This window comes from Seriola lalandi, unplaced genomic scaffold (assembly GCF_002814215.2).
Source record: "Seriola lalandi dorsalis isolate HSWRI2012SDOR001 ecotype SW California unplaced genomic scaffold, Sedor1 jcf7180002054577, whole genome shotgun sequence".
Lineage (NCBI taxonomy): Eukaryota > Metazoa > Chordata > Actinopteri > Carangiformes > Carangidae > Seriola > Seriola lalandi.
The window spans coordinates 627111-652228 of NW_019525130.1; the positions used below are offsets into that span (position 1 = coordinate 627111).

The 25118-nt window shown below is 39.8% G+C and overlaps 1 protein-coding gene across 1 annotated transcript in view; it reads left to right on the forward strand.

Annotated features, from left to right (window-relative positions):
* The window catches only part of uvrag (UV radiation resistance associated gene), an 86454-nt gene that overhangs the window by 12107 nt on the left and 49229 nt on the right, over positions 1-25118 (forward strand). The window contains exons 7-12 of the mRNA XM_023417770.2: positions 3747-3852; positions 9567-9693; positions 16868-16952; positions 20334-20421; positions 20836-20896; positions 23812-23977. Coding sequence (XP_023273538.1) covers positions 3747-3852; positions 9567-9693; positions 16868-16952; positions 20334-20421; positions 20836-20896; positions 23812-23977 — 633 coding nt within the window. The remainder of the gene's footprint in view (positions 1-3746; positions 3853-9566; positions 9694-16867; positions 16953-20333; positions 20422-20835; positions 20897-23811; positions 23978-25118) is intronic.

Consider the following 25118-nt stretch of genomic DNA (forward strand, 5'->3'; position numbering starts at 1 on the left):
TTAATACATTCAGAATGCTGCTTTGGAAAAAGGCCATTGTTTATGTTTACTGAATTTGAACCAGTCGATCAATTTCCTGGTTCGATCACTGATTTTTGACATGTGGCAGCACCTCTGCTGTTTTGCTAAATCCTACCCACTGCCTTCACTTCATTCCCTCCTGTCACACACAAATGTTTCTGTAGCTGAGTTAAAGTATCCGTCTGGAAAAAAAACGCTCTACAGTGATATGGATAAGAAATTGAAGGATTGTCTGCAAATAAAGACAGAAAGGTTTCACGGGACCAACTTCAGCTGCTATGTATTCATGTGAATTGGTATCTTGTCATTCAAACCTCCCTGTTCAAGAGACAGTGCTACATAAGGTATGTAAATGTGGTTGAATTGATGCTTATCTCTTATTTTGTCTCAGAAGAAGAAACAATATGCTCCCAGGTGTCTTCCTCAGATCCTCAGGTCTTTCTCTTGCTTATCTCTGTAAGCCAAATGAGACATCTGCATTTGCTGATTCCTGCACAGCACTGATTGCAAAATTGCAGATTGTTGGACCACAACACAGCATGTAAACCACGGCGAATATTTATTTTACGATAATCAGTAGAGGTAAATGAACAGAAAACCGTAGATCTGTGTTGCAGAGGCTCCCAAATCTATTGCTGTTCAACTGAGAGGACTTTTAAAAAGGGTCATTGTTTTTTTTAATTTTTATTGACTTGATTGTTAATTCCTATTTTCCCTATTCAAGATTTTCTACAGGAAGCCTTCTGTTTATCAAAATATCTTGAAGTTTCAAAAGCACAAGTTTCATCTGACACCCCTGCAGGATCTAGAGCCACAGTCAAAGGAGCAAATGTTATTGTTTTTCTGATGTTTATCGCCATCAGGGGTTGAGTGCACAGCCTCAGTCATAACTTCCCGCAAATCCCTCGTGGCAGAGTTGTAAAGTACCGCTCATGCGTTGGAAAAGGAAAGTTGTCATGGCTTGTGAGAAGGCGATCTCTGGACAGTTGCCCAGCGATTAAACTGTTGTCCCAATGAGGGTGTACAGTGGTAAAGCCCCCCTGCCCCCTGCTGGTCCATAGGTTGGGATAGAGCCTGATGGGCAGGCGTTAGGCCAAGACTCTGGGAATGATAAGGGGGCAGACATGCGTGAAAAGGAGAGAGGAGATAACTATTCTCACCTGGGGGAAAAGGCCATATCAGATTCTCCCAATGCAATCGCCTAAACAGATGAAGCTGTCAAAACACATTTGCCCTGATGTTCCAAAGAACTATCTCCAACTGCTATCACTGTCACCTCAGACAGATTAAAAACGAGGGCAAAAAACATGAAATGATCTTCCCGTAGGACTCCTCCCAAAAGATCTATTTACGTCGTCATAGAAATGATTTTTTTTTTCTGGGTTGGTTGCCAGAAAGAGGCAATAATATCCAAAGATGACTGTGTGAGTTTCATAACAAAAAAGCCCCCTAGGATTTGTAAAATGACCCCACCAAACTGGAAGCCTGTTTAAAAGAGCCTCTTACACTAAATCCACTCAAGAGGCAATTTCTTGAAGACTAAAAGCAAGTGCATATGTAAGGAAAACCCTATTCACATCACCCTCATGACCCAAACCACAATCTCCTCTCTCTGTCTGCTATAATCACTGTCTCCAATTTCTGCTTGTGTGTTATGAACTCAACTCGATGTGGTTCAGTTGTTGTATCACAGACTAGTGAGTCAACACTGTTAACTGTTAGTAGGAAGAAATAAAGCAACGAGCATCCGCATCTTAATGCTTAATAAAGCTTCTGAAAGTGAGCTTTCCATGTCTGGCTTGCAAATACCAGTGACTCAGTTTAAATTGAATAGAATCTGTCTGGTCTAGAAATATAAAAGTTCATTACTAGAGCAGGAAACCACTAATCTTTACAGGTATTTTAAATGCAACAAAGCATCATCACGTAACACTGTTGCCACACCTGAAGGTTTCAGAATCATCGGGCTAATGTTGTTCACGTATCCTGCGGCGATGTACTGTGCATTTTAAGAGTGCAATGGTGGAAACATGCTGACAAGAGGAGCTAATCACATCTCCTCTGGGGGCTCAGACAGCTGAGCCATTCTTTATCCATTACTGTGCAGTCCAACTATCGTGACATATGGATGGCATTGAGACATTTAGCAAGAAGTGGATGATCTAACGCCAGTCTCACAGCATGACTGCTAATTCCCAGTTCCGCCTTTTGTCTGTCCTCTGTAACTCATTCTCACCATGTGGGATTGTTGTTGTTGATGGGTTGTCGGTGTCCCTCGGGTTGTGTCGAGGAAGGGTTTGTCTCTTTGTGTGATGGAAATCTTGTGAGCTAATGGAAGAAGTATCGGGAGACCCAGATGTCTTACGCAGAAGCATTTATTGAACCTTGGCCAATGAGAATAGAGATGAGCAATACAAGTTAGCACTGTGTAATGACACCTCCTGGTAACCCATATTTAACCTGTTACTCCACGTACTCACTACATGTCCAAATGAAGTTATTCTTCTTGGAACCACGTCACATCCATATATGTTTGAAGGTTCTCCTGGGTACCTAATCCTAAATATTAAACCAGATTTTAGCTAAATAATGTTGTATATCTGGCCTACTTAGAGAAGACCTTTGTAACTAATTGACCCTGAGACACTGAAACCTTAATTATATTCCTTGTGGATGTGCACACGGACAGCTGCAGACACTATGGAGGCACAGTTGTTCTTATTATACTACTTTCTATTCTGCTTGGAGGATGCATGTGGAGTTGGTGCCCTTGTGGTCACAACAAATTGGAGGGTAGATGGACTAGCCTGACTGTTTGTTAGTTCTACCACCGGAGGCTCTGTCTGTCCTATCTCTAAGAGTCTGTTTCGTGACCTTGGTTTCTATGGCAACTGCCAATGGGGATCGGGCAGCTGTGTCTTCACAGCCACACTAGAGATAAACTATGAACTGTTGTGTGTAGTGAGTGACCAGAGAGTGACCTGTGTGGAAACACTAAAGAAGGACAAATTCCTTCACACTCTGGACTTGAACAAAACAGATAAAGATAATTAGCCCTGCGATTGATGGCAAAAATAATGCACTGGCTTGTCCTTTGTGTACTGGTGTAGCTGTTCCCTATTTCAGTAATAACAGTGACACAACATTTGGAAATAGGCCTCTGTCTTTGTGGCTTCAGTTAATTAGTTGTAGGTTTGAGGGTTGTCTTCCATTTTTTTCAGACCACTTTTCATCTCATGTTGTGGTTAGATTATTAGAAAATAATAGTGATTAAACTTTTGTGGTATTTAAGATGTGGTTTGTGGTACTTCATGACTTGATCTGTCTGGCCTAATGAACTGTAGACTTTTATTATTAAGAATGTTCTCAAAATTGTGTTTGTCATCTTTTGTTTGATGTCAAAGCCAGTCATTAACTGTTACGGTTTTGAAGACTCAGCTGTCGGACGACAACAACGACGATCAACCTCAATAAATGAGAAAAAATGAGGAGGGATGACAAACACACTATACAATGACTCTTTCACATGAGGACAGTCATTTCTTCCAAATACTCACTGTAAACATCCAAGCTAAATGAAAGGAGTTGTTTGCAGTTTTCATTCAGCCAGTCAATTTAGTGACCTCTTGGAAACACTGTTTGAACATGGGGTTTTTCTCTTGGTCCAGTGTCTGGTGACGTGACAGTGATGTGGATAATGACTTTGTTCTCTCCTCCTCCTGCAGGCTTCACACAGCACAGAGAGCCATCAAGCAGAACCAAGTGACAGTGCAGAAGATTGGGAAGGAGATTGAGGAGAAGCTAAGGACGACAGCGACCTGCACAGAGCGGGTGAGCACAGTCACCCATCAGTAGCAAATGTGAAGGCATCAGCAACTTACCTTTAAGTTATCGTCAATGTTTAGGCAGCGTATCTCCTTATCTTCAGTAGCAGTCGATGTTGTTTCATCAGCTTATGCTATTGTGAAAGTATATGTAAAGATGCTGTGAATTTCAACACCAGAGAGAAGTAATTGCTGTGATCAGCGATAAGAGATCTCTTGTCTTCTACACCAATAATAAGCATCAGCTGACTGTGTTGTGCTAAATAATTAACAGGATTTAAGAAGCTGTATCATCTAAATCCCCAGATGTAATTGTAATGTATATAATTATACCCTTTCGGCAAATATTATATCTTTTTGTTTTGATAGCTCAACTGAAAAGTGGAGAAAGAGCAACATCCCACCTGCCTAAATGATAACATTTTGACCAAAATCCACTGTTTATGTTTCCACCTCTTGTCATATCCTCGTCTGTGATCCAAAGCAAAAGCAAGAAAGCATATTTAACATTTTTGGAATTGGCAGCCACACAGCTGTGAAAACGAAGCACTGATCCCAGGTTTGTCATTGTGTTTATTGTAAACATTCACTTCAAAGGGCGTCCTCTCTCTTCTGCTGTTATAAAAGCCCTGAGGCTGTGACACTTTGGTGTTTTCATCCTCCAGGTAGAGTCGTCTTTGTAAAAAGCTTTTTGCTGGTCACAGGATTACATACCTTAGATTCCGAAATTCATTTTGTCCAGGTGGGATGTTTTTGTGTCCACACAGTGTTGTATGAGAGTATGTGTTGTATGTGTTTTTGTACAGATAGCAAATTTAAAGGTTTTGAGTGCCTCTTTAGACAGCTGTTACAGCTGTTGCTTTCCATCATGCTCTCAATCGGCTTTTCATATGGCTCATTTTTTCTTTTCCTTTCCCCAGACTTCACCCCACCTATTAAAGCAGCTCCACTATAGCCTTCTTTCGCCTTCCCACAAAAACATTGAGGCTCCATTCTTTTGCCACAAAGGATCTCTTTCAAAAACTTGTCTCTGATATTTCCCCCTCAGTGAAACATTCATTAAAACCCCTTTCAGAGCTCACATCAGCTAATAAATCACATAATCCTCGTCTTCTACCTTTCTGTAAAAACCCGGCAGCTTGAAGTGAGTGGAGCATTGTGTGGCTCTTCTAAGGGTTTCCCTCATTGCCTTTGGAGAGCTCTGTACAATCCTTCTGTGCGCGTCACAGTGAGCATGGATCAAAGGAGGACAGAGTGGAGGCCACCAACCCCAGCGCATGGCCCTTTCACCCTCTCACCCCCACTCTGCCATTAATCTGCTGGGCTATAACATGCTCCCCCTACGCTTGCTGCTTATTTACTCAGCTGACCCACTGCTGTTTGATGTTCAGTAGGAGTCAGACAGGCCCTGATGGTGGGTTAGAGTCTCTCTCACACACAGACTCACATGGCTGTGACCCACTTGTCAACTATGCTGCTCAGTGAAAGTGTAGGAGGCTCATGGTTCGTGCCAAAGCCAGTGGTGGTTAACATGCAAGCATCAGGGTACGACACATTGCAGCGATGGAGGCTCTATCAGTCTGAGGCTCTCTGCGACTGATACCCCGCTCTGTTTTTGCCACAAAACCCTCAGAAGTCTTCAAGAAGAAGCATATCTGTGGTTCCTTAGATCCTGGCTACGATCACTATCAAAGCGTATGCGTGTGAGAGATGCCACAGTCCCTGCTTGCAAGCTACAGGATGAATAACAAGGCTGAATCTCTGTTAACCTGTGAGCAAGTTCGCTCCCACCCATCTCTCCGATATCCATGTCATTTTCTCCTGCGTCTCTGTTTTACTCTTCCAACTGTTCAAACTCATTCAACTGTTGTCTGTCATCAGCCACACAGTTCTCAAACGTCAGCTCTTAAATCACTCTTTAGATGTTTTGGAGTTGCTCTATCTGTTCATCCAAACTTATCATTTTTCATTGTATGGTTCTGTTAACGTCCAATCTCTCCCCTTCCTCTACTGTATACCACATTCACATCAATCAGTCCATGAATCCCTTGTGCTGTTCCTCATTAGATGGTTAGCCCACTGCCGGCTCCCCCCTCTGCCAGATAGCGACATGAAGCCTGATGAAGGGACACCCCATAGAGAGGGCAAGATGTTGACTAATGACCTGCACTCTGATGCTGCTGCTGGTCAGGGAGCGTGTGGTGAGAGAGACGTCTGTTGAAAGTTGTGCATATATAGAGATAAAAACAGATACTCATCTGGAGTTGATGGAATTTATTGTGGTCTCTCACCAGGGTTCGGGTTTGAGAGTTTGTGTGTGTCCACACGTCTGCATGGTGTTATAACCTTTAAACAGGGAGGGCCCTTGAGAGCAAGCTCTCTTTTACAATGACGCTCTGATTACAGTACATATAAAACAATACAAGCACACAAAGTTACAATATACATAAGCACATAATACAACAAACAGGCCAAGGACATTAACGTAAGGCACAACGTTAATTCAAAGAAAACACATGTATTCACACTGCTCTGTCTTCAAAAGGGATTTAAATTGATTGAAAGGGATTAGTTTGTCAATTAGAATCTAGAACAGAATAGACTATATGTATTGTCATTGCAGAAGTGTAACAAAATTAGATTTTGCAGCTTCTGTACTAGATGCTAGAAAAAACAGACAATATCAAATAGGGCCACAAACCATGGTTTTTATAAGAGAACGCTCTTTCAATTGATGACCCGACAAGAGTAGTAATGTTCTTTTCAGTGAAACTGTCAGTAAGTTTTCCAGAAAACAGCATGCATTTTGTATTATCTAGTTTAACAGTAATTTAAGATCTGTCTTTGCTGTACGGCACAGAAATCAACATGCGACAGAAGGTGCTGTTGTATATTAAATTGCATCATCCACGCACAGTACTTTTTTTCTTAACCTAATTAATGTATAAAAATTGTGAATCAAAGTGGTCCTAGAATATAACCCTGTGCCACACTTTTGTTAACAGTCTTAAAGTTGAATAGATAGCCATCAGCCACAGCAGCTTGGGTTCTATACTGAGATAATTTGCAAACCCGGTTTTTCATCAAATCCAATACATTCTAGGCATTTCAAAAGAATTTGATGATCAACAGTATCGAAAGCCTTAGTTAAAGCAATAAAAAGGGTGACACAGTCCTGCTTGTTTACTAATGCACCAGCAACATCATTCAAGACTTTCAATGCTGCCGTCACAGTGCTATGTCCCAAACTAAAACTTGATTGATGAGTTTAAAATGGGGTGTTGAGATAAAAATGTTCTCACCTGACTGTTTGCCGGTTTCTCTAACACTTAAGCTAGTAATGGGAGTTTGGAAACAGGTCGATAGTTATTAATCTCATTGGACTGCTTCCTTTATGCAAAGGCAAGACATAGGCTGTCTTCCAAAAGGCAGGGATGCTTTCTGTTTCCACAGTCAGATTAAAAGTATAAGTTCAGCATTCATCTAAAAGTGAAGCTGCTAATAATAACACCGTTGGCTGTTAGTGATCAGCCCCAGTGGACTTTTTTTGGATCACAGAACGAAGAGCCTTAAACACTTCAAGATTTGTAAAAGATGCTTCAGTGAAAAGATCTGGATGTCAGATTTGTTTGCCCAGCAAGGCGCACTATGATCTGAGACAGTTGGAGGAAATTCAGCATTTTCAGATATATGACCTGATGAATTAAGTGTTCACTGAATGCATCACTTATATTCTTTCCAAATAAGAAAGTGCTTGAAACTTGAAGAATTTCACTGAATAAGGATGATTGCCAATAATTGGATGATTCAGTTATTTGTGCTCTGTTCCAGGCAGCGTCCCTTTCACACAACATCATGTGTCATGATGTTCTAGTTTTAGCTCCACCCTACTTCATACAGTTACAAATAAATGCTAATTCACATTCTCCACTCGTCCACAAAATCAAATCACATAGTGTCCTACTCTAAATATCTGTGACTACCACTACTGCACTTTACACACATTCATAACCGTGATAACACATTGTTAATGTCACTGCCTGCAGCAGTTTAAAAACACCATGTGTTGACACCTGCCTGATTAGATGGCTGCTCAGGTTAAAGTTGGGAAGCTATAATGTGATTTCTGAGTTCACAAAATTCCATGTACTAATAAAATTATAGGTCTTTTTCATGGCAGCCATTTTGACTTGTTATTAGGCAGAAAAGCATTAAAGAAGTAGTTGAACAGTTTTGGGAGATGCCCTAAGTTGCTTGCTTGCTGAGAATTAGATGACAAGATTTTTGTCCATTAAATATGAAGTTGGATCAAGGGCCAGTTAGCCTAGCTCGGCATAACAGCTAGCCCGGCTCTGTTCAAGGGGGAAAAAATCCTTTCCTTGCTTCAGCTTCATATTTATAGAGAGATATGAGAACCTCTCATCTACTGGCATCGGCAGGAAACCAGCTTATTTCCCCAAATTGTCGAACTGTTCCTTTGAATAACATTCATAACGACTGTGTTCCAGATGACCCAGTAAGTCATGTCAGTGAGCCAGCATGCACCATACCAGAGCTGAAAGTGCAACACACAAAAGGAATGCAGTCATCATTAATGTTATTTATTACACATCCTCCGTCAGTGCTGTGATAAGTCAAACAGGCTCTTAATGGTGTAGGTTGCCCAGCTCTCACAGGTGCAACAAAACTGAAAGGTGAGCGAGGGGACGTCAATCAAGAACAGTCTGTACGGGCAATAATCAGGCAAAATAAGTGGACACCTGTGTTGGTGGACCTGTGTTTTGAAAGACCTTTTAATGTATCCATGGAGAGATGGGGTTGTGGCATCAACAAAAAGTAATAAAATACAGAGAAAAATAGTGTGTGACATAAAAAAGATGTGACAGATCCTTAACATAATTTCAACCTAGGACATCCCACCTCCCATTGTACACCTTAGACAGCTCCAACTAAGACACCCTGATTACATCATTATTACTCTGTATAAGAAAACACACTTTACTAGTTGTTATAGCAGGAGAAACCCAGTTGTAACTGATGACATAATGATGGCTCATTTAAGTGGCCCTGGAGCTGTAACACCTGAATGGAATGCAGCTCTCATTAATGATATTAATCACATCTGTGAAATGCTCTCTCTGGCTGCATGACGAATATAATCAAAATGCTGTAATATAAATGCTTAATACACACTCATGTGCAATGATAGTGTATACGTATCCTTCTAGTCCAGCTGCCCTTGACCAGATATTTGGAGTTAGTGCCACTGTTAGTCCAGGTTTGACACTCAGCCTCATCTCCTCATATCTTATCAGAGCATCTGCTGGCATGCTAACAGCCAGAACTCCACACCGGTTAACTCACTGTCAGACATTCCCATGACTTGAGCTCATTACTAAACCAGCAACACTGATCTCCGGGCTCAGTGAGATGTTTTGGATAGTGAAATCATTCTCCATCTTTCTGGTCATTAGTTGCTGACAGTGGATTCTGGATTAGCGATGGCGAATATTGGCTCAGTAGATACGTATTAAATCAGTGCAAAATGGGATCAGCCTGAGATAACATGTCTTGTTTTTGAGGGAGCTAGTAGGAATTTGGGGGTCTTATTAAAGAGCAATAAACACCAAAATTGCTGTAACCACATACTAAATATTTTCTTTCATCTTCTTTCTCTGTTTTCTCTCCATATCTGTGTTGTCCTGTGGTTGCTCTGAGCAGAAGAAAGAGCGGGAATGCATGCAGCTGCGTATAGCCGTGCTGCGCAGTGAGCTGCAGCGTCAGAGGAAGGCGCTTGGCAGGGAGATAGACCTGCGGCAGAAGGAGAGGGCACAGCTTCAGAAGAAAGGTAAAGCAAATGGGATCACACACAACAGGTACACTTTGACTAATGAGCCTGTTAACACCACATTTGTGTTGTATTCCTTTCCCAAATGAAATTGAGGACGGGGCATGAACTGATCTTTATTTTGATTTGTTTGTGTTTTGAAGCACACAAAACACTTTTAATAGTTGTAGTTTTGAAGATGACTTTGCTCAGTGCCGATTGATTAATATAGTGTACAAGGTGCAGTCAAAGGAATGATACAATTACTCTATAGATTAGTTTAAAAGTAAAATATTTCTTAAAACTTTTCCTGCGCTAAATAATTAAAATAGTAATCATGCTACATCAAATAACAAGCCACTGAGCCAACAATATGAATGTTGTGTGTATATATATATAAATATAGACAAATACACATAAAAGCATGTATTGATTTATGTAGTCAGTGCACTAAATCAGTGTTTTTACCCCCCCAAATAATTGCTAGAGTTAACATGAACACATTGATGGTAATAAGAATGGAAAGCTTGAACATGTAGTGTTGCTTCAGAATCAAATGAGATGGTCTGTGGGTCCTTCTGTAACTCATTTGGTTGTCTTTTATGTTGCTGTCATGTTTTTGTGTCAAATCCAGCTTATATAAGTAGACTTAAAATAATGGTCAAAACACATGCAGGAAATTGCCAGCTCGTTTCATGATCAACCACAAAAGGCTGTTTCAGCCACTAATTGCAAAGTGAACAGAGGATATTGTTATGACATAGTTGGACCATAATTTTGTCTAAATCACAGAAAGTGCAGGACTAACAGGATATTTTTCATATTGAGTTAGACTAATACAGTAAATTCCTTTGGTTATGACTCATTAAAATAAGCAGATTATCTAAATTCCTTAATTATACCCTTTATAATATTGCTCGGTTGCATCTTTCTACAGTTAAAGCAAGAACCCTTCCCAACCAAAATGAATGTCTTCAATAGTGTTTTGTGAATTTTCCATCTTCTCCATGTTATTGTTTCCCCAGTTATAGAAAAAAGCAAGTTAAAGAGTTCAGTAGAAAGCTGGTGGACACATGTCATGCTGTAAAATCAGTTTTTGAAATAGAAATAGTGTCTTAAAATTAAAAAGCCATGCAGCACCAGGTCAATTTCAGCCTGTGTTTTGTTGTTCAGGAAACTCCAGTTTTTAAAACACCTCAGTAAAGATTTCAGTGCTGCCTGACAGCAGCAGGTAGACTGTGTGCCTTGTGTTACCTGTTCATCATGGAATTCAGTAGAGTTTGTCACATACAGGAAACCTCAGTCACACTCCCAGTCAGGGGATTGGAGCCACTCGACACACACACACATATCTACACACATGTACGGTATATATTTTTTATAGATTTTGCAGCCTGTGTCAGGCCACTAAAAGAACATTGTTTGTACAGTGATGTCATTTATTTAACCCTGTTAAGTCTGCAGCTCTTGCCTCTCATGTTTGAGAGCAGAGGAGTGTTTTACTGCTGCCTGTTATTGTTCATAGGGATATAAAAGACACATAAACCCGAACACATATGCATATGTGTACCTGTCTGGCTTTTATGATTGCAAGTACCCACAAGTTCTTACATTGTAATTTCAGAGTGTTTTGGGGAGCTGTGACATGATTTCTCTTTCTTTTTTTTTTCTTTTTTTTTGCCCTTGCGATGGCGACAGCTGTGGCCAGAGGTGTTATGTTTTCAGATTGTCCGTCTGACCGTCCATCCGTCTGTCCCATTCAAACGTTCACTTGGACTCAAGGATGAACTGATTAGAGTTTAGAGGTCAAAGGTCAAGGTCAATGTGACCTCTGCCTCTGGTACAATTTGGACCATTTGGACTCAAACTGATTAGAATTTAGTAGTGAATGGTTAAAGGTCAAGATCAAGGTCACTGTTAAATCACAAAACATGTTTTTTGATCATAACCCAATAATTCAAACGCTAATTATTACAAAATACACTTTATACCTTTTATTAAATTCCCTCAAGGCCTTCACTACATGTATGATTCTGACATGCATGGACGTAAACTGCAACTTGACAGTTGGTGGAGGCAAACAACCTTGGGGCAGTAATTCTTTAGTTACCTCTATTTCCAATAGTTTTTTGTGTTTCTCATCGTCCTTTTCAAAATGTAGATTAAATAGTCAGAAATTAGCCTGTTCCCGAGCATGCATGCATTGTTTGCAGACAGACAAATCTTGGTTCTACTGCCATCAGCAGCGGTGTTTGTCTCAAAGCAGGTCAGATGCTGTCTATAAGAAACGTCTATCTGTAAGATCAGCTTGCTGTTTAGCCAGAGGGCAGGGCACCTCACTGAGCCACCAACCTGAGGTGGGGATTGCCAGTGATTAGCATGAAGTCTGCACATGAATGCAGACGGCCACACTCACACAGAGACACAGCACTAAGTGGGTTGGAGGGAGAAGTTTCTTTTGTGCTGCAGTTCTAAAAACTGGCCGTTAATCCTCTTCCTCCTTACCTGTCAGCACTCCGTATACAGCCAAAACAAAAGAATTTTTCTGCTCTCCTTCTCTGTAGCTCTTTCATGGCTTTTTTCCCGACTGGACAGGTGCTTATTAAGAAACAGAAGAAAAATTCCTTCAGCTGGTTAAAGAGGAAAAAGCCATTTTAGGATAAATTGAAATGCTGTAGCTGAATAGGCCCATGCTGAAATCTTGTCAATTTTTTTCCCGCCAGCCTCATAACTCAAAAGCCAAAAACCATATGCTGTGGAGCTTTGCTGTACTTCCAGCTTGTTGTTTAACTTTTCTAATCAGCCTGCACATATTCATCTGTTACACAATCGGAAAAAAACCCTGCATTAATTACAGACAGGATACTCTTGAAGACAGGTGTTTATAGTATTTCATACAGCAGCTGATTTTTTGTCTGATTATATTTAGGTTGGCACCACAGCATGTTTGTTTCATCTGATCTCATCTTTCATTTTGGAGACACATATGATTTTATCAGTTCTCGGTTAAATTTAATTTTGAACTTTTCCTTTCCCACACAAGCTTGAAGAAGCAAAATTAGTCCCATTCATTTAATACAGATGGTTCAACAGGCAAACTAGGGGCTAAGGGCCGATGATTTATATACCCATTTAATGTCAATGTTGATTCAATTAGAAGCAAGTGTTTAATTTGTTGACTTTTCACACATCGCAGTTCTTATGAGATACAGGTTTCTTTGTAAGTTTTATTGACAGTTTAACAGTATGTGTAAGTACATTGCTATGTAATACATCCCCAGAGGGCATCTTGTATGGAGTTAATCTCCTTTCTTAGTCACGCTCTTTAGGATGTCATCTGTACCTGGCTGTGTGGTCTTCCCATCTCTCACACAGTCATGGGGCCAATTAGCAAATAGCTTTTATCAGCCCGTTATTCTCTGAAAACCAGCCTCTCTCAAAACAAAACCCAAACATACAGTAGAGGTTCTGCAGGTGTGTGCGTCTACATGTGAGCTCGCAGATAAAGATGAGATGAAAGTTTGGTGTCTGTGTTTTTGTAAAGTAACTATTAGACTGTTGCTGCAGACTTGCCGATGCCTGTTCTGCATTCATCTCTTTTCATGCCTCTGTGCTTCGTCTCTTACCATCCTGGACAGTGTTCGCATAATAAGCGCTGAAAAACCTCAGCAGTCGGTATCATCCTGATGACAGGTTAACGACTAGCTGTTCAGTGCCCGCTGATTTACAGTAATGGCAGTGAAATCATAGCAAGAGTGTAGAAATACTGTTGTTTTTCTCGACTGCAAAAGAACACATACTCACGCTCAGTCCACTGCACGTCTTTCACACAAACCATAACAGAGGACATCTGAGCATGACCACCATTTTTTACTTCTTTACAGCTGTGAATTTAAAACTAAAAGTCTGTCTTTCCTGGCCTCGGGGTTTAATGGGTTTGGTTTTGGTGGGGTCACACTCTTGTCACAATTTCCTCCCGTCTAATTTCCCTCCTTCCACCTTGAGCAGATGACATAAATCAAGTCTGTGAACGGCGTTTATTGTACTTAGTAACGGTAGTTATTCTCACGGTCTGTAACACAGCCAGGGCTCCCGAGCAATAAATGTCAGTGGTTGGGTTTCTCAAGTGTAAGGAACACAGTTTAGTGAAGGTGTGGTGTGTGTGGAGGTATTTGTCACCTCAGAGAAAAGGTCTCATATTGAAGCTATCATCATTAGGGCTCCTTTAGCAGCAGCTGACCACCATCTATACTCAGGATAAGTGTTGACAGGTACTGCAGTCCAACACTCTGCCTAATGACTCACTAGCATGTCGTTCTACCTATTTCCTGTCTTAACTCCCTGACGTCCTACTCTAGTCTCTGTCACAGTCAAACCCTTTTCTTATATAGCATGAAGAGCCGTGGCTTAAAAATTTGGCTGTTCTTTTTTTTTTATTTTAGGTGGAAACAAATATATGTTCTTCATAGTTGTTTTCCAACACACATCATTCAATATGGCCTCCTAAACATAGTTATTAAACTCCCATTTTTTCCCCAGACACTAGTGTGGTGTATTCCTTTGAAACTGTCTAACAGTGACCTTCCGCTCATTTCATTGGTTGTGATTTTAATTCCAGGTGATGAATATATCTGTTTCTCAGTAGCTTTGACCAGTTGTATTTGATTTAATTTTGCTAAAGGTGATCTTATTTTAAACTGGAGATTCACAAGTTGCCCATCAAAATCATCACACAGGGAAAATATATTTGGAAAAAAACAAATAAACAAACAAAACCAGGCAGCTCAGTAGGGCCATAGACACTTTATTCTTCTGAGCTTTTGCATTTTAAAACTTTTAATGTCCGCTCAGTAGTGTGGTTGTGCATTTTGCATCTGGATTTCCTTCAGATCGCTCAAAGCCCACTGTCCACTGGCGTAAACTACATTACTGTACATTGTCTCTTGCCTGAAATTAGAAAAACTACAGTGAGCTCCTTGACTGATTTATGGTCAGTTTTAGCCTTGTGACATTCTAAAGCCACATTTATGTTTAATATGGAAGTCAACACACAAACAACCAGAATGCCTGTTGGCGTGTTATTTGCTGTAGTTTGTCTGTGATGATGCTGATACCGTGATGCAAACTGGAACAGGTCAGAGGGATGAGTGGATGAAAAAAAATGGATGGATAGAAAACAGATAGGACATAGCTGGGCATTACATGAAAGCAAGACTGCAATACAGGCCCACGTAGTCAGTGTTAAAATATTTTCATGTCATCACTCACAGCAGAGGGATCTCAGTCTGACATTATCTGTCTTCTACGTTAATCTGATGGAGATACTTCTGAGTACCTCTATTTTCCCCTTCCCTCTGTCTTCAGAACTCTCCGTCTCTCTTCACCTTCACGATGCCAGTTTGAGCAACATGGATGTGAGTGGAAATATGTGATAAGAAGCAGGTCCTGTGATCATCTGATCACAAATGTAATTTGACGATCTTGCTTTTCTGCCACCTGCTGTCATCCCACTTGACTTAGGGTGGATCTCTGTATCTCAGTGTTACTTAGAATTTTAGATTTTGTTTTGCTGGTTGAGTCCTCGCACCATAAAACTCCATTTCATTTCAAATAGAAAAATGCAAGTAAACACATGGGTCGGTTTTCCAGACTAGAACTGGAATTGAGCTGATTTCAAATTAGAAAGAACGGGTGAATCGTCACAAAATGAGCTGTTTGGTTAAGTTTTGGTTTTATTCATCCATTAACTGTAGCTCACTGCTTACACACTAATTTCAATTATTATTATTTTGTGCCAGAGCTTTTGTTTAAAAGTGCGGTTTTCCATGCAGCAGACAACATAAAGATCTGCTTCTGTAATTACCTGTTGTCACGGTGCTTGATTGTTAATGGATATTAGGAGGTGCTGAAACAAAAAGAATCATGGAATCTTTTCATTATAACTATTTGTTTCATTCCACATCTGCCTGAAAAGAATTTATTTCTTCCTTTAACATATTTTTAATTTCTTTTCTTTCTCAAATATTATTCCATCAGATACCAGGAATCAGTAAGAACCAGATAAAATAAGCAGAATCAGAATTGGAATTGAAACCTAAGAATTTTGACCGACTTCCTGCTCTTCCTCTGGGATCTGTAGTTTAAGCCTCAATATGTAGTTAAGTGCCTTTTAAATGGAGGCACTTGAAAAGTGTCCTTATCATCATGTGACCGTGGAGGGGAGGTGACTTGACTCCTGACCTCCTAACCTTCTACATGACTGTGCTCTTCCCCGTGTCGCACAGAGGGAGGTCGGCCGCTTTGGGGAGAAACGTCATTACCAATGTTTTTTATTCAAAGTCTGAACATAAAACATATGTGATTTTTGGCATGAAAAGCTTTTCTTTGTGGCTCTGCTCTCTCTTCATCACCACAGTCTGATACTGTAGCAACGGTCCTTTAGCTGTTACACCTGATGGTCCACCCCATAATCGTCTGAGCTCTTATTTCCAAATCCAAATTTTTTGATAATTATCACAAGTCACAAACCATCGTCCATATAACTTTTTCAGCTTCCAACCAAGAAAAAGCAATAAATAATGAAGAACTTTCCTCTGTTAATTCTTCAGTGTTTAGAAAAAATGCAGGAGGGAAGTATGTAGCAAACATGTGGTTTATGGTTGAATTGTCTACTTATTTACTTATAACGTGGATCGTAAGTAATAATTGTTGCAAAACAAAACCCATTAGACAGGGTTGGGGTTAAATAGTGAAACATCTTATTATTAAAATCATGTGGAACCATAAACCATAAATCATATTTCTGTTGTAAATATTCTTTTACAATCCTAAATTATATTTTGCTTCTTTCTCACAATAACACTGAGTTATTATGAGCTTGCCAATACTGCGGTTACCTAACGTCTACAAACTGTATCATCACTGTCTCTTATCTGTCTGATTTTATTTATTTTCCCAGCTCTGTATTTAGAGTCTGACAAATCCTGTAATTTGCATACATATGTTGTTTAGTTTTATGGTGTGTGAAAAGGAAATGGTTTTCGCCTGATCAAAAGAGCTGTTTGATCTTGCTCACAATTTTAACAGTGGATGGCAGCCAACCAAACACAAGCCCACCTGGCTGTTCAGATGTCGTAGATCAGAACACACACCTGATAATTTACTTCTTTTTTTTTTTTTTCTTTCTGTCTGTCAGAGGAAGCGTTCTCCGCTCAGCACGAGTGTCTGAAGGAAGAGAAAGAATCCTTAACCAAGCTGCAGAAGGAATGCACTGCCAAGAGGTACTGTATGTGTGAACCTGTCATTAGCTGTCGCTTTATTTCTGCACAGAAAACACACTTTTTAAATGCATTTATCTCATTTGGCGAGACACTGCGCAGTGCTCACTGAACGATGTGACCCGGTGTGTTGATCTGTCGTATTGAATTGTGATGAGATTACACCCTGCACCCTGCCTCCCACCTTGCTCTTTCAAAACAAGGGGATGTTTTTGCGGCTGGCGCTGCCTATTTATGTGTTCTCCAAATTTGCACGTCGTGCTAAAAAACCCTATAGACCTGTGTTTGCCTTGGCCTGTGGGGAGACGAGCGGAGGGTGCCGACCCTGGATGCAGTTTTGTTTATCTGGGAAGTACCTGGCAGTCACACAGGGTAAACCAGAGCCCCAGGAAGGGCAGCAGGGGCCAAGACACCCCGCAAACAGGAAATTAATACAGACAGTTGTACATCTGCCTAACATCCATTCCTTGGAAATATCTGTGTCGTTGATGTTTTTCATGGTCTCTTTATATTTAACTTCATTTTTTAATTTTTAGCTAGGGCACTTGCACACTTTTTCTTTAATGTAGCAGCCTATCTCCCAACATTAGGGCGAAAAGGAATAAGTCATGTTATCTTTAGTTGAAGTAAATTTATATATTAACTTCAGTACCCTTTTTGAAAACATAAAACTACTTCACTCTGCCTTTCTAGATTGCTGTAGCCTATTTGAGGTGTTAAACCATATCCCCTTTGGTCACCAGTGAAATTAAGAAAATGATAAAGTACATTTACTGTAGTTTACTTACATTTACATGAACTGTTCTTCTTTACCTGCACAATTTTGATGTACTTGTACTTTACTTCAGCATTTCCATGATGCTACTTTGTACTTGTAATCTACTATTTCAGAAGTAAGAATTGCACTTTTTTACTCTAGCCGATGAATATTAACATATCAAATTATCAGGTCAAATTTCCAATATTTTGTAAAAATATTCCGATAAAATGTATACAAATTGGTGTAGCAAAGTTTTTTCTTCTTTCTTTTCCCAGACGTCATCCCAACACACCTCTGGGCCAATAACATACAGTATATTGTTGATTTTTGAAATGAAAAGAAGTAAATACAACCCATATACCAAAACAACAATAAAAAATTTACCTTTCTATAATTTTAATGTAGTGTTACTTTTTATTTCATCATCTTAAAGAAATAGAAAAATTAAATAATATTTTTGGCAGGTGCAAAAGTTGTGGTACCCTACTAAGTCAGGGAACAAAAACTATTTCCATATCAACTAACTATAACATTAAAATGCCGCTAACAATTAATGTTCCCACAGAATGAGAACCTTTAATACTTTAAAGCAAAAGTTTAATACTTTGGGAAATAAATGTATTTGCTTACTAGCAGAGAGTTAGATGAGAAGATGGATACCATTTACATATCAGTCTGTTAAATATAGGCTACTAAATTTTTTTAAGCAGCCTATATATTAAATATTAGCACTAAAATTGGGGAAATGGGGAAGCAGCTTGCCTCTGTCAAATGCGAACAAAATCATGGTAACAAAATAGATTGTTGTTTTGATTCTTTTACTTAAATGAATAATCTCAATAACTTCTTCCACAGCTGTTGGGCACGAGCCAGGATGTGTGTACTTGCCAGTTAATATGTAGATTAACACAAAGTTAAAAAAAAAAGAAAGAAAGAAGGGGTTTGTAAAGGCCCTGCATCATGGTTTAACCAAGTAGAAATGGCAGAGCCTGCTAGACAGATGTGTTGCTCAGGTCAAGCTGTCAAACCAATCTGTCTCCTCTCTCACCCGTACAAAGCAGCCACACACAAGGAAAGGGAAATGATAAGAGACTGCTAACCACAGCCAAACCACAATTCATGTCAAAGGCGAGGAGGATGGATGAGAGGATGCATCACATTCACTTACCGTTTTCCACCTAAAATCTCTTTTCATCTGCATGAAATGATGAACTATTACCCACAAGAAGTGGTGTAAGTGCTGTACAGGACATCCAGAGAGAGAGAGACTCGTACACACACACACACACACACACACACACACACACACACACACACACACACACACACACACACTGTTAAACTAGGGAATGTTTCCGTTTTACTCATAAACATAAACAGTCACAGGTATTATGATAAATACATATTCAGAAAGCCATTTGAATTGTGGTGGATGTAACACAGTTCAGTAACTAGATTTGTGTTACATTTCCTTTATACTCATTCCATATACTTTACATTTTGTCTCTAGTACAGCCACAGCCTTGTTTTAAATTTAGAAAGTGTGTGACAAAGAATTATTACTGCAAATAGGAAATAGGTTCACACAGGTTTCTCACAGATACTATATTGCTATTGGACGCTGTGATGACATACGGCACACAATGTTTCAGACAGCTTCAGGTAGAAACATCCATTTACATGAGCAAGAAGACTTGATTATAATACAGCACATAGAGTTTCTACATGAAATTTCTGGAATACTGTGGAATTTTTAGATTTTTTTTTATTTTTATACCAAACAGGAGAAATCAGGGAAATTTATTATTTTCCTCTCAAAAGTCTGAAATTCTTTGGTATATTTTCAGACTGTATATGTTGGTATTTTACAACTTGTTTCACCAGTTGTTCTGGTCACATATTGACTGGTTTTTACTTAAGCAATAACAAGAAATATCAAAATGTTTTTTGTATTTTTTTTTTTTTAATATCTCACTGGTGCATAACATTGTGTGTCTTGTACAAAGAGAATATTTTACTGCACCAAAAACAACATGTAATCAGAGTCGACAGTGAAAACTACGAGGGCAAACACTGAGACTTCTCCACTCCCGGGTCATAATTGCTGAACGTGTCCAGCCTGTTTTGATAATGTGATAAACTGGGGTTGATGGACCCAGCGAAGCTAACTGAGACTGTCATGTTCTGGTTATAAAATGGCTTGTAATTTAGCAGTTGTGTTATTTTCCTTATTTTTTTAACAGTTAAATTTGATATAACTCACTGCTGCTCAATTAGATCTCATCCGGGCGTGGCCTAGACAAAAAGCAGACAGGTCTTAGACCGACATTAACCTCCTATCACACACCATTATGCAGCGTACATAAACTGTCCTCTCTGTTCATCATTAATCTTTCATATTTTCTGTAACTTTAATTACCTTTGTGCCTTACAGAGGGTCCCAGTGGAGTTGTAACTAGCCTGGTTGAGTTCTACTGTTTTCTTCCAGCTACACTCGTTCCTGTACGATCTCAGCCTGCGCTTTCTCTAGCCTCTCCTTCGCCCTGCCACTCCCTGTGTCCACCACCCTGAACTCCAGCTCCTGTCTCATCGTGTTGTCCTTGTGTCTGGTTTTGTCTCCCCAGAGAGCAGTTTCTCAAGTCCAACGCCCAGCTCACCTTCCGCTGTCGTCAGCTCCTCTCTGAGCTTTCCTACATCTATCCCATTGATGTGGTGAGTTGAACCTGATGGTACCCTGCTGCACAACACATTGTTGACAGGGCAACTGCATTGAATTATCTGGTTACACAACCAAGGCTTTGATAAAGCAGAAATGGTGCAGATAGTAATGTGTGCTGCAGCACCCTATTTTATTGTAAAGCAATTTTTAATTCTAAATTTCAGTGCAACTTCAGAAGATCATCACGTCTCTGTTTAACTTGCTTCTCTGATTGGTCAGTTTTCTGTTGGCAAACAAACTAAATACTTTAAATGCTGAAACCATGAGACAATGGCTGAATGATTTAGAGTGAGTTCCTGTGTCAGCAGCAAAGATGACGTGCTATCCCACGTAGGTTTTCATCTTGTGTGCATCTGTTTCTGCTGTCTGACCATCTTTAATATGAAACCTCTTATTTAAATTCACAGGCTAATCAATCAGATTATGTCATCTGTGGAGTGAAGCTGCCAAACTCTGAAGACTTTCAAGGTAATTCATCATCTGCCTGCTTATGTGTTTCAGGGTTAGACGAGGATAAGCGGTGGTAAAGGCACGCAGAACAAATGTTTTGTCTTAGCTTCAATGCAATTAAACATTTTAATGTTTGAAGGCAAATGATCTCATAGATACAGTATCTATGATAGTTTCTATGATATCATTTTGGATACTGTAGATGGCAATTACAGCACTCTGTGTGCGTATAATTACCGGTATGTAATTTTAATGCATAAAAGACATAATTACATAATTGTATAATTAATAGTGAGTCACTTTAGTTTTACTAGCTGGCAAAGGTTGATGGCCTCCTTTACTCTGGTGAGCTCTATACATTCAAAATCTCAGTTTACCCACACATGACATCTTTCCTGAAATATGTGAGATGAGTCAGCAGGTTACGACGAAGACAGTATTTGAATGCCAATTAACAGACACATGCACAAACCGTGTTGGGTGTATTTTTGTTTGTTTTATTTTTTTTCTGCTGATATTAAATTAAATCCAACTTTTTTCATCAGCACTCTAAAAAAAGAAAGATACAATATTTTAATCCAAAAATAATGATAATAATAAACCTGAGCAAAAACAATAGGGTTCTACCTCAGTGGGGTTAGAACCCTAATTAACTGTTAAGTATTGCTCTAATACAAAGTGCCAACAATGAGTTGGATGAATCCGTACTGATCGAGCGAAAAAATAAATAAATAAAGAAATGAATTTAAGGAAAATAAGAGAGAATATGTGAAAAGTTTGGAGCCCAACATGAAGGCTGTGTAGGCTATGTTGCATTCTTCTGCTTCTTGAACACTTGGCCTTTCTGATCTTTTGTTGGCTGCTGATGGAGGAGTTTTTCAGCACCACCACAGTCTTTTAGAGTCTTGTCAGAAGTCTCTGGTTCCACCACCCCAGTGAGACTGCCGCGAAAACCACATGGTTGGATATCAAAGACACAGTATTAGTCAATAGAACATTTAAAAAAAAAAAAAAGTTTTGTCAGCAGGCAGTTACAGCAGAAAGCCCTTGTTATCATTTTTTTGATGGGGGTAGGTTAGAATAAGGGTCACGCTGTATGTGTTGTGATAAATGGGATTTGCTGTCACAGCAAGGCAGACTTGATGACTTAATGACTTCTCAGTTGCTAGGATGAATTGAAGGAGGGTCTGACTGAATGGGTAATGAATGATTAGCTTTGGTCTGCATCACTTGTCTAATACTGAGAACACACCCGACACTGTCCACCCAGCGTTCTCAAGCCCTGCTTCGTAACAGCTGGTGAGATCGAGCAGGCCTCTGTACCCATAATTCAAAAATACCGCTCCCAATCTCCTCCGCTCCCCGCTGTCACACTCCACCTGTTAACATCTTTTAAGAGCACACAGAAGTGCACAGTAGTGACAGCCAGCCCGTTTGTGTTTGCAGCTATCACTTGTTCCCATAAGGTGGAGACCTGTGTCTGCTTCTGCCTGCCAGTCCTGCATAGGTGGACACCTAGCAGTGAGTAAACGACTGAGCATGTGCTGTGGCAGGAGATAAAAGGGCTAACAGAGAACACCCTATTGCATTTCCTGCTAACTCCCTTTTTCCATATGCCCTTCCACTTGGTTGGGTGGCTTGTAGTTTGTGGAATGCAATTCCAATTAATATTCACTCTCTAACAGCTGTGACCATCAGACATCTTGCAAAGGCCTGAACAGCAGGTAGAGACGTTTTATACAGATGACAGCATGGAGAAGCATGCATTTTACCCCTCCATTTTACCCTCTTGCTGACCCCTGCTCTCATTAGTGTGAGGTCTACCCCAGAGAGGAGCCTGTTCAAGTCCAGAACTGCCTGCATGAGTGTCAAAGTCAGTTTAAAAAGGCCTACAGGGAGGATGTTCCACATTAGAGACCAGGGTCAGAGTTAGTTGGAGTCCTAATCCCACCGGGGGGTCAAAGTGGAGCAGGGTGGCACAAAAGTCCATCTTACATTTAAACTAAGCCTACCTTGTCAGCTCAGACTGACCAGGTATCAGCAGTCTCCAGTTGCACCCTAAGGTGTCGTTTATGGTGGCATGTCCTTTAGTTGACCTAATATTCCTGTTAGTGTGACACATCATCCAAATGGAGCAAAGGTCAGGAAGCTGTTTACTCCAGGTACTTCAGTTTTGTGTTACATTGAAACACACACAGTGTGAGCCAAAGAGTCCACCACTCACTACTGCCATGGTCTATTTTTTTCAAAGCATTAAGATAAAAACCACGGTGATTTCAAGTCTTTGCCTCAAGCAGTGTCCTGCTGCTGTTGGAGAATGTGAAACCACTTAGCGCGTTGTCTTGAAACCATTTCTTGTGCTTAAAGCGAGATGGTTTGCTGTTTCTTTCCCTGTCAGAAAATGTTCACAGAGGCATCCAGTTTTCCACCCTTCAAGTTATTTGGGCTCCGAGGGGAGAGTTATACGTGATGCTTTTGCTTCTCAAGCACATATCTCAAAGAAATTGGGTATCTGACTGCAGCCAATGTTTCCGATACTATATACGCCGTGCCACATTTTGTATCACTTTAGAAACACTTTCCCACATGATTGTAACTGCTCTTCCTCCTGTGAATACTTGGAGACCAATACCAAGCTATTTCTGGTTGGATGTTTATACGTTTTTGTTTGGATTCACAAGATGTGGACACGGTTTATGTAAACATAATTTATTTTGTAATGAAAGTACATTCCAAACAAAAAGCTTTGAAGGTTTTGATATGATAAAATACTTACTCGGGTGATTAAAATTGTGCCAGTTGAATTTAATTTGCATTAGATTACACGCTCTCAGGTTTTGTGTGGTGCCTTAAAAAACATTTCTTTTCTGCTGAACAAAACTCTATTGAATGTGTGACTTACTGGAGCCGCTTTTTGACTTTATGTCCTGCAGCAAAGGATGATGGGAGCGTGGCAGTCGCCCTGGGTTACACTGCACACCTGGTCCTGATGATCTCGTGCTTCCTGCAGATCCCTCTTAGATATCCAGTGATCCACAAAGGTTCACGCTCCTCCATCAAGGACACCATCACTGACAGACTCACCGAGAAGGAGAGAGAGTAAGTCGGCTGAAAACCTGACACGCAACAACCAATCTATATCTCTTTCATGACATATGGGTTTTGCTAAGTCTTTCTACCTTGCTGTACAAATAGAACATTGTAATACTCAGTGTAGTTGTGTTTCTTTTTAATTAATGACTCTCTTGTGGCTGATGTTAGGCTGTACTGGAACTCTCACTCAGCCTTTTGTGGACTCTGTGATTAGTTTCACTTTCCCAAAATATTTGGATCACATGTACTGATGTTCAGATTAGAGGCTCTGTTTTCACGGCTATGTGCATACTGTGGCATGAAGCGTTGTGAGCATGAAACAAGCTGTGCAATTCATTTAGAGTTAGGACCACATTAGTTTTCAGCAAAGCACCAACCTTTTTATAATGTGGTGATTCTGCCAGCAGGGAAATGCACGGTGAATGAAGTGAATAAGAGCTTTTAAACTAACTTTGAATTAATTTCTAATTGCAGTGAAGATAGACCTGGCCTGATACAGTATAATCATGACTGTGATTGTTTTGGCTAATTTGATGATGCTGAGTCAGGAAACGATGTGCTTCATGCAAACCTTATTAATGACTTAAGTAAAGCAAAATGATATACATTTTTTTTTTAGATTTACTTTGACTGTGCATTGTTTTATACTACGCAGATAGTACAGATATAAATTGAATTGAATGGGACTGAAGAGTCATGCCAGTCTGAGGCCCTTACCTCATGGGATGATAACACACCTTTATCACTTTCACAACATTAACAATACACATACATGCATATAATACGATTTATTATGTTTTAGAATTAACCATGCATCAATATGTAAGGGAAAAATTGTGACTGGACTTTATAGAGTGATCTCTACTCATAATGTTAGCAACACTGTAATGGAAAACTTCTAATTTGGTTGTTTCTAAATCGTAACTCTTTTTTTTTTTATAAGATTTATTTTACAGTGTTGCACCATCTTAGTCCCCATGTAAAAATTATTTTATTTCAGCTGTTGCTTTAATAAATAAATGTTCACATTGGTATAAGATTGTGCAACACTTGTCTGCTCCCATTAAAAAAAAACATTTGAATTATTTTAGATTTATAAAAAGCACAACATCTTTGGGCCCAATGTTTTTCATTTAAAGAGCTGTGA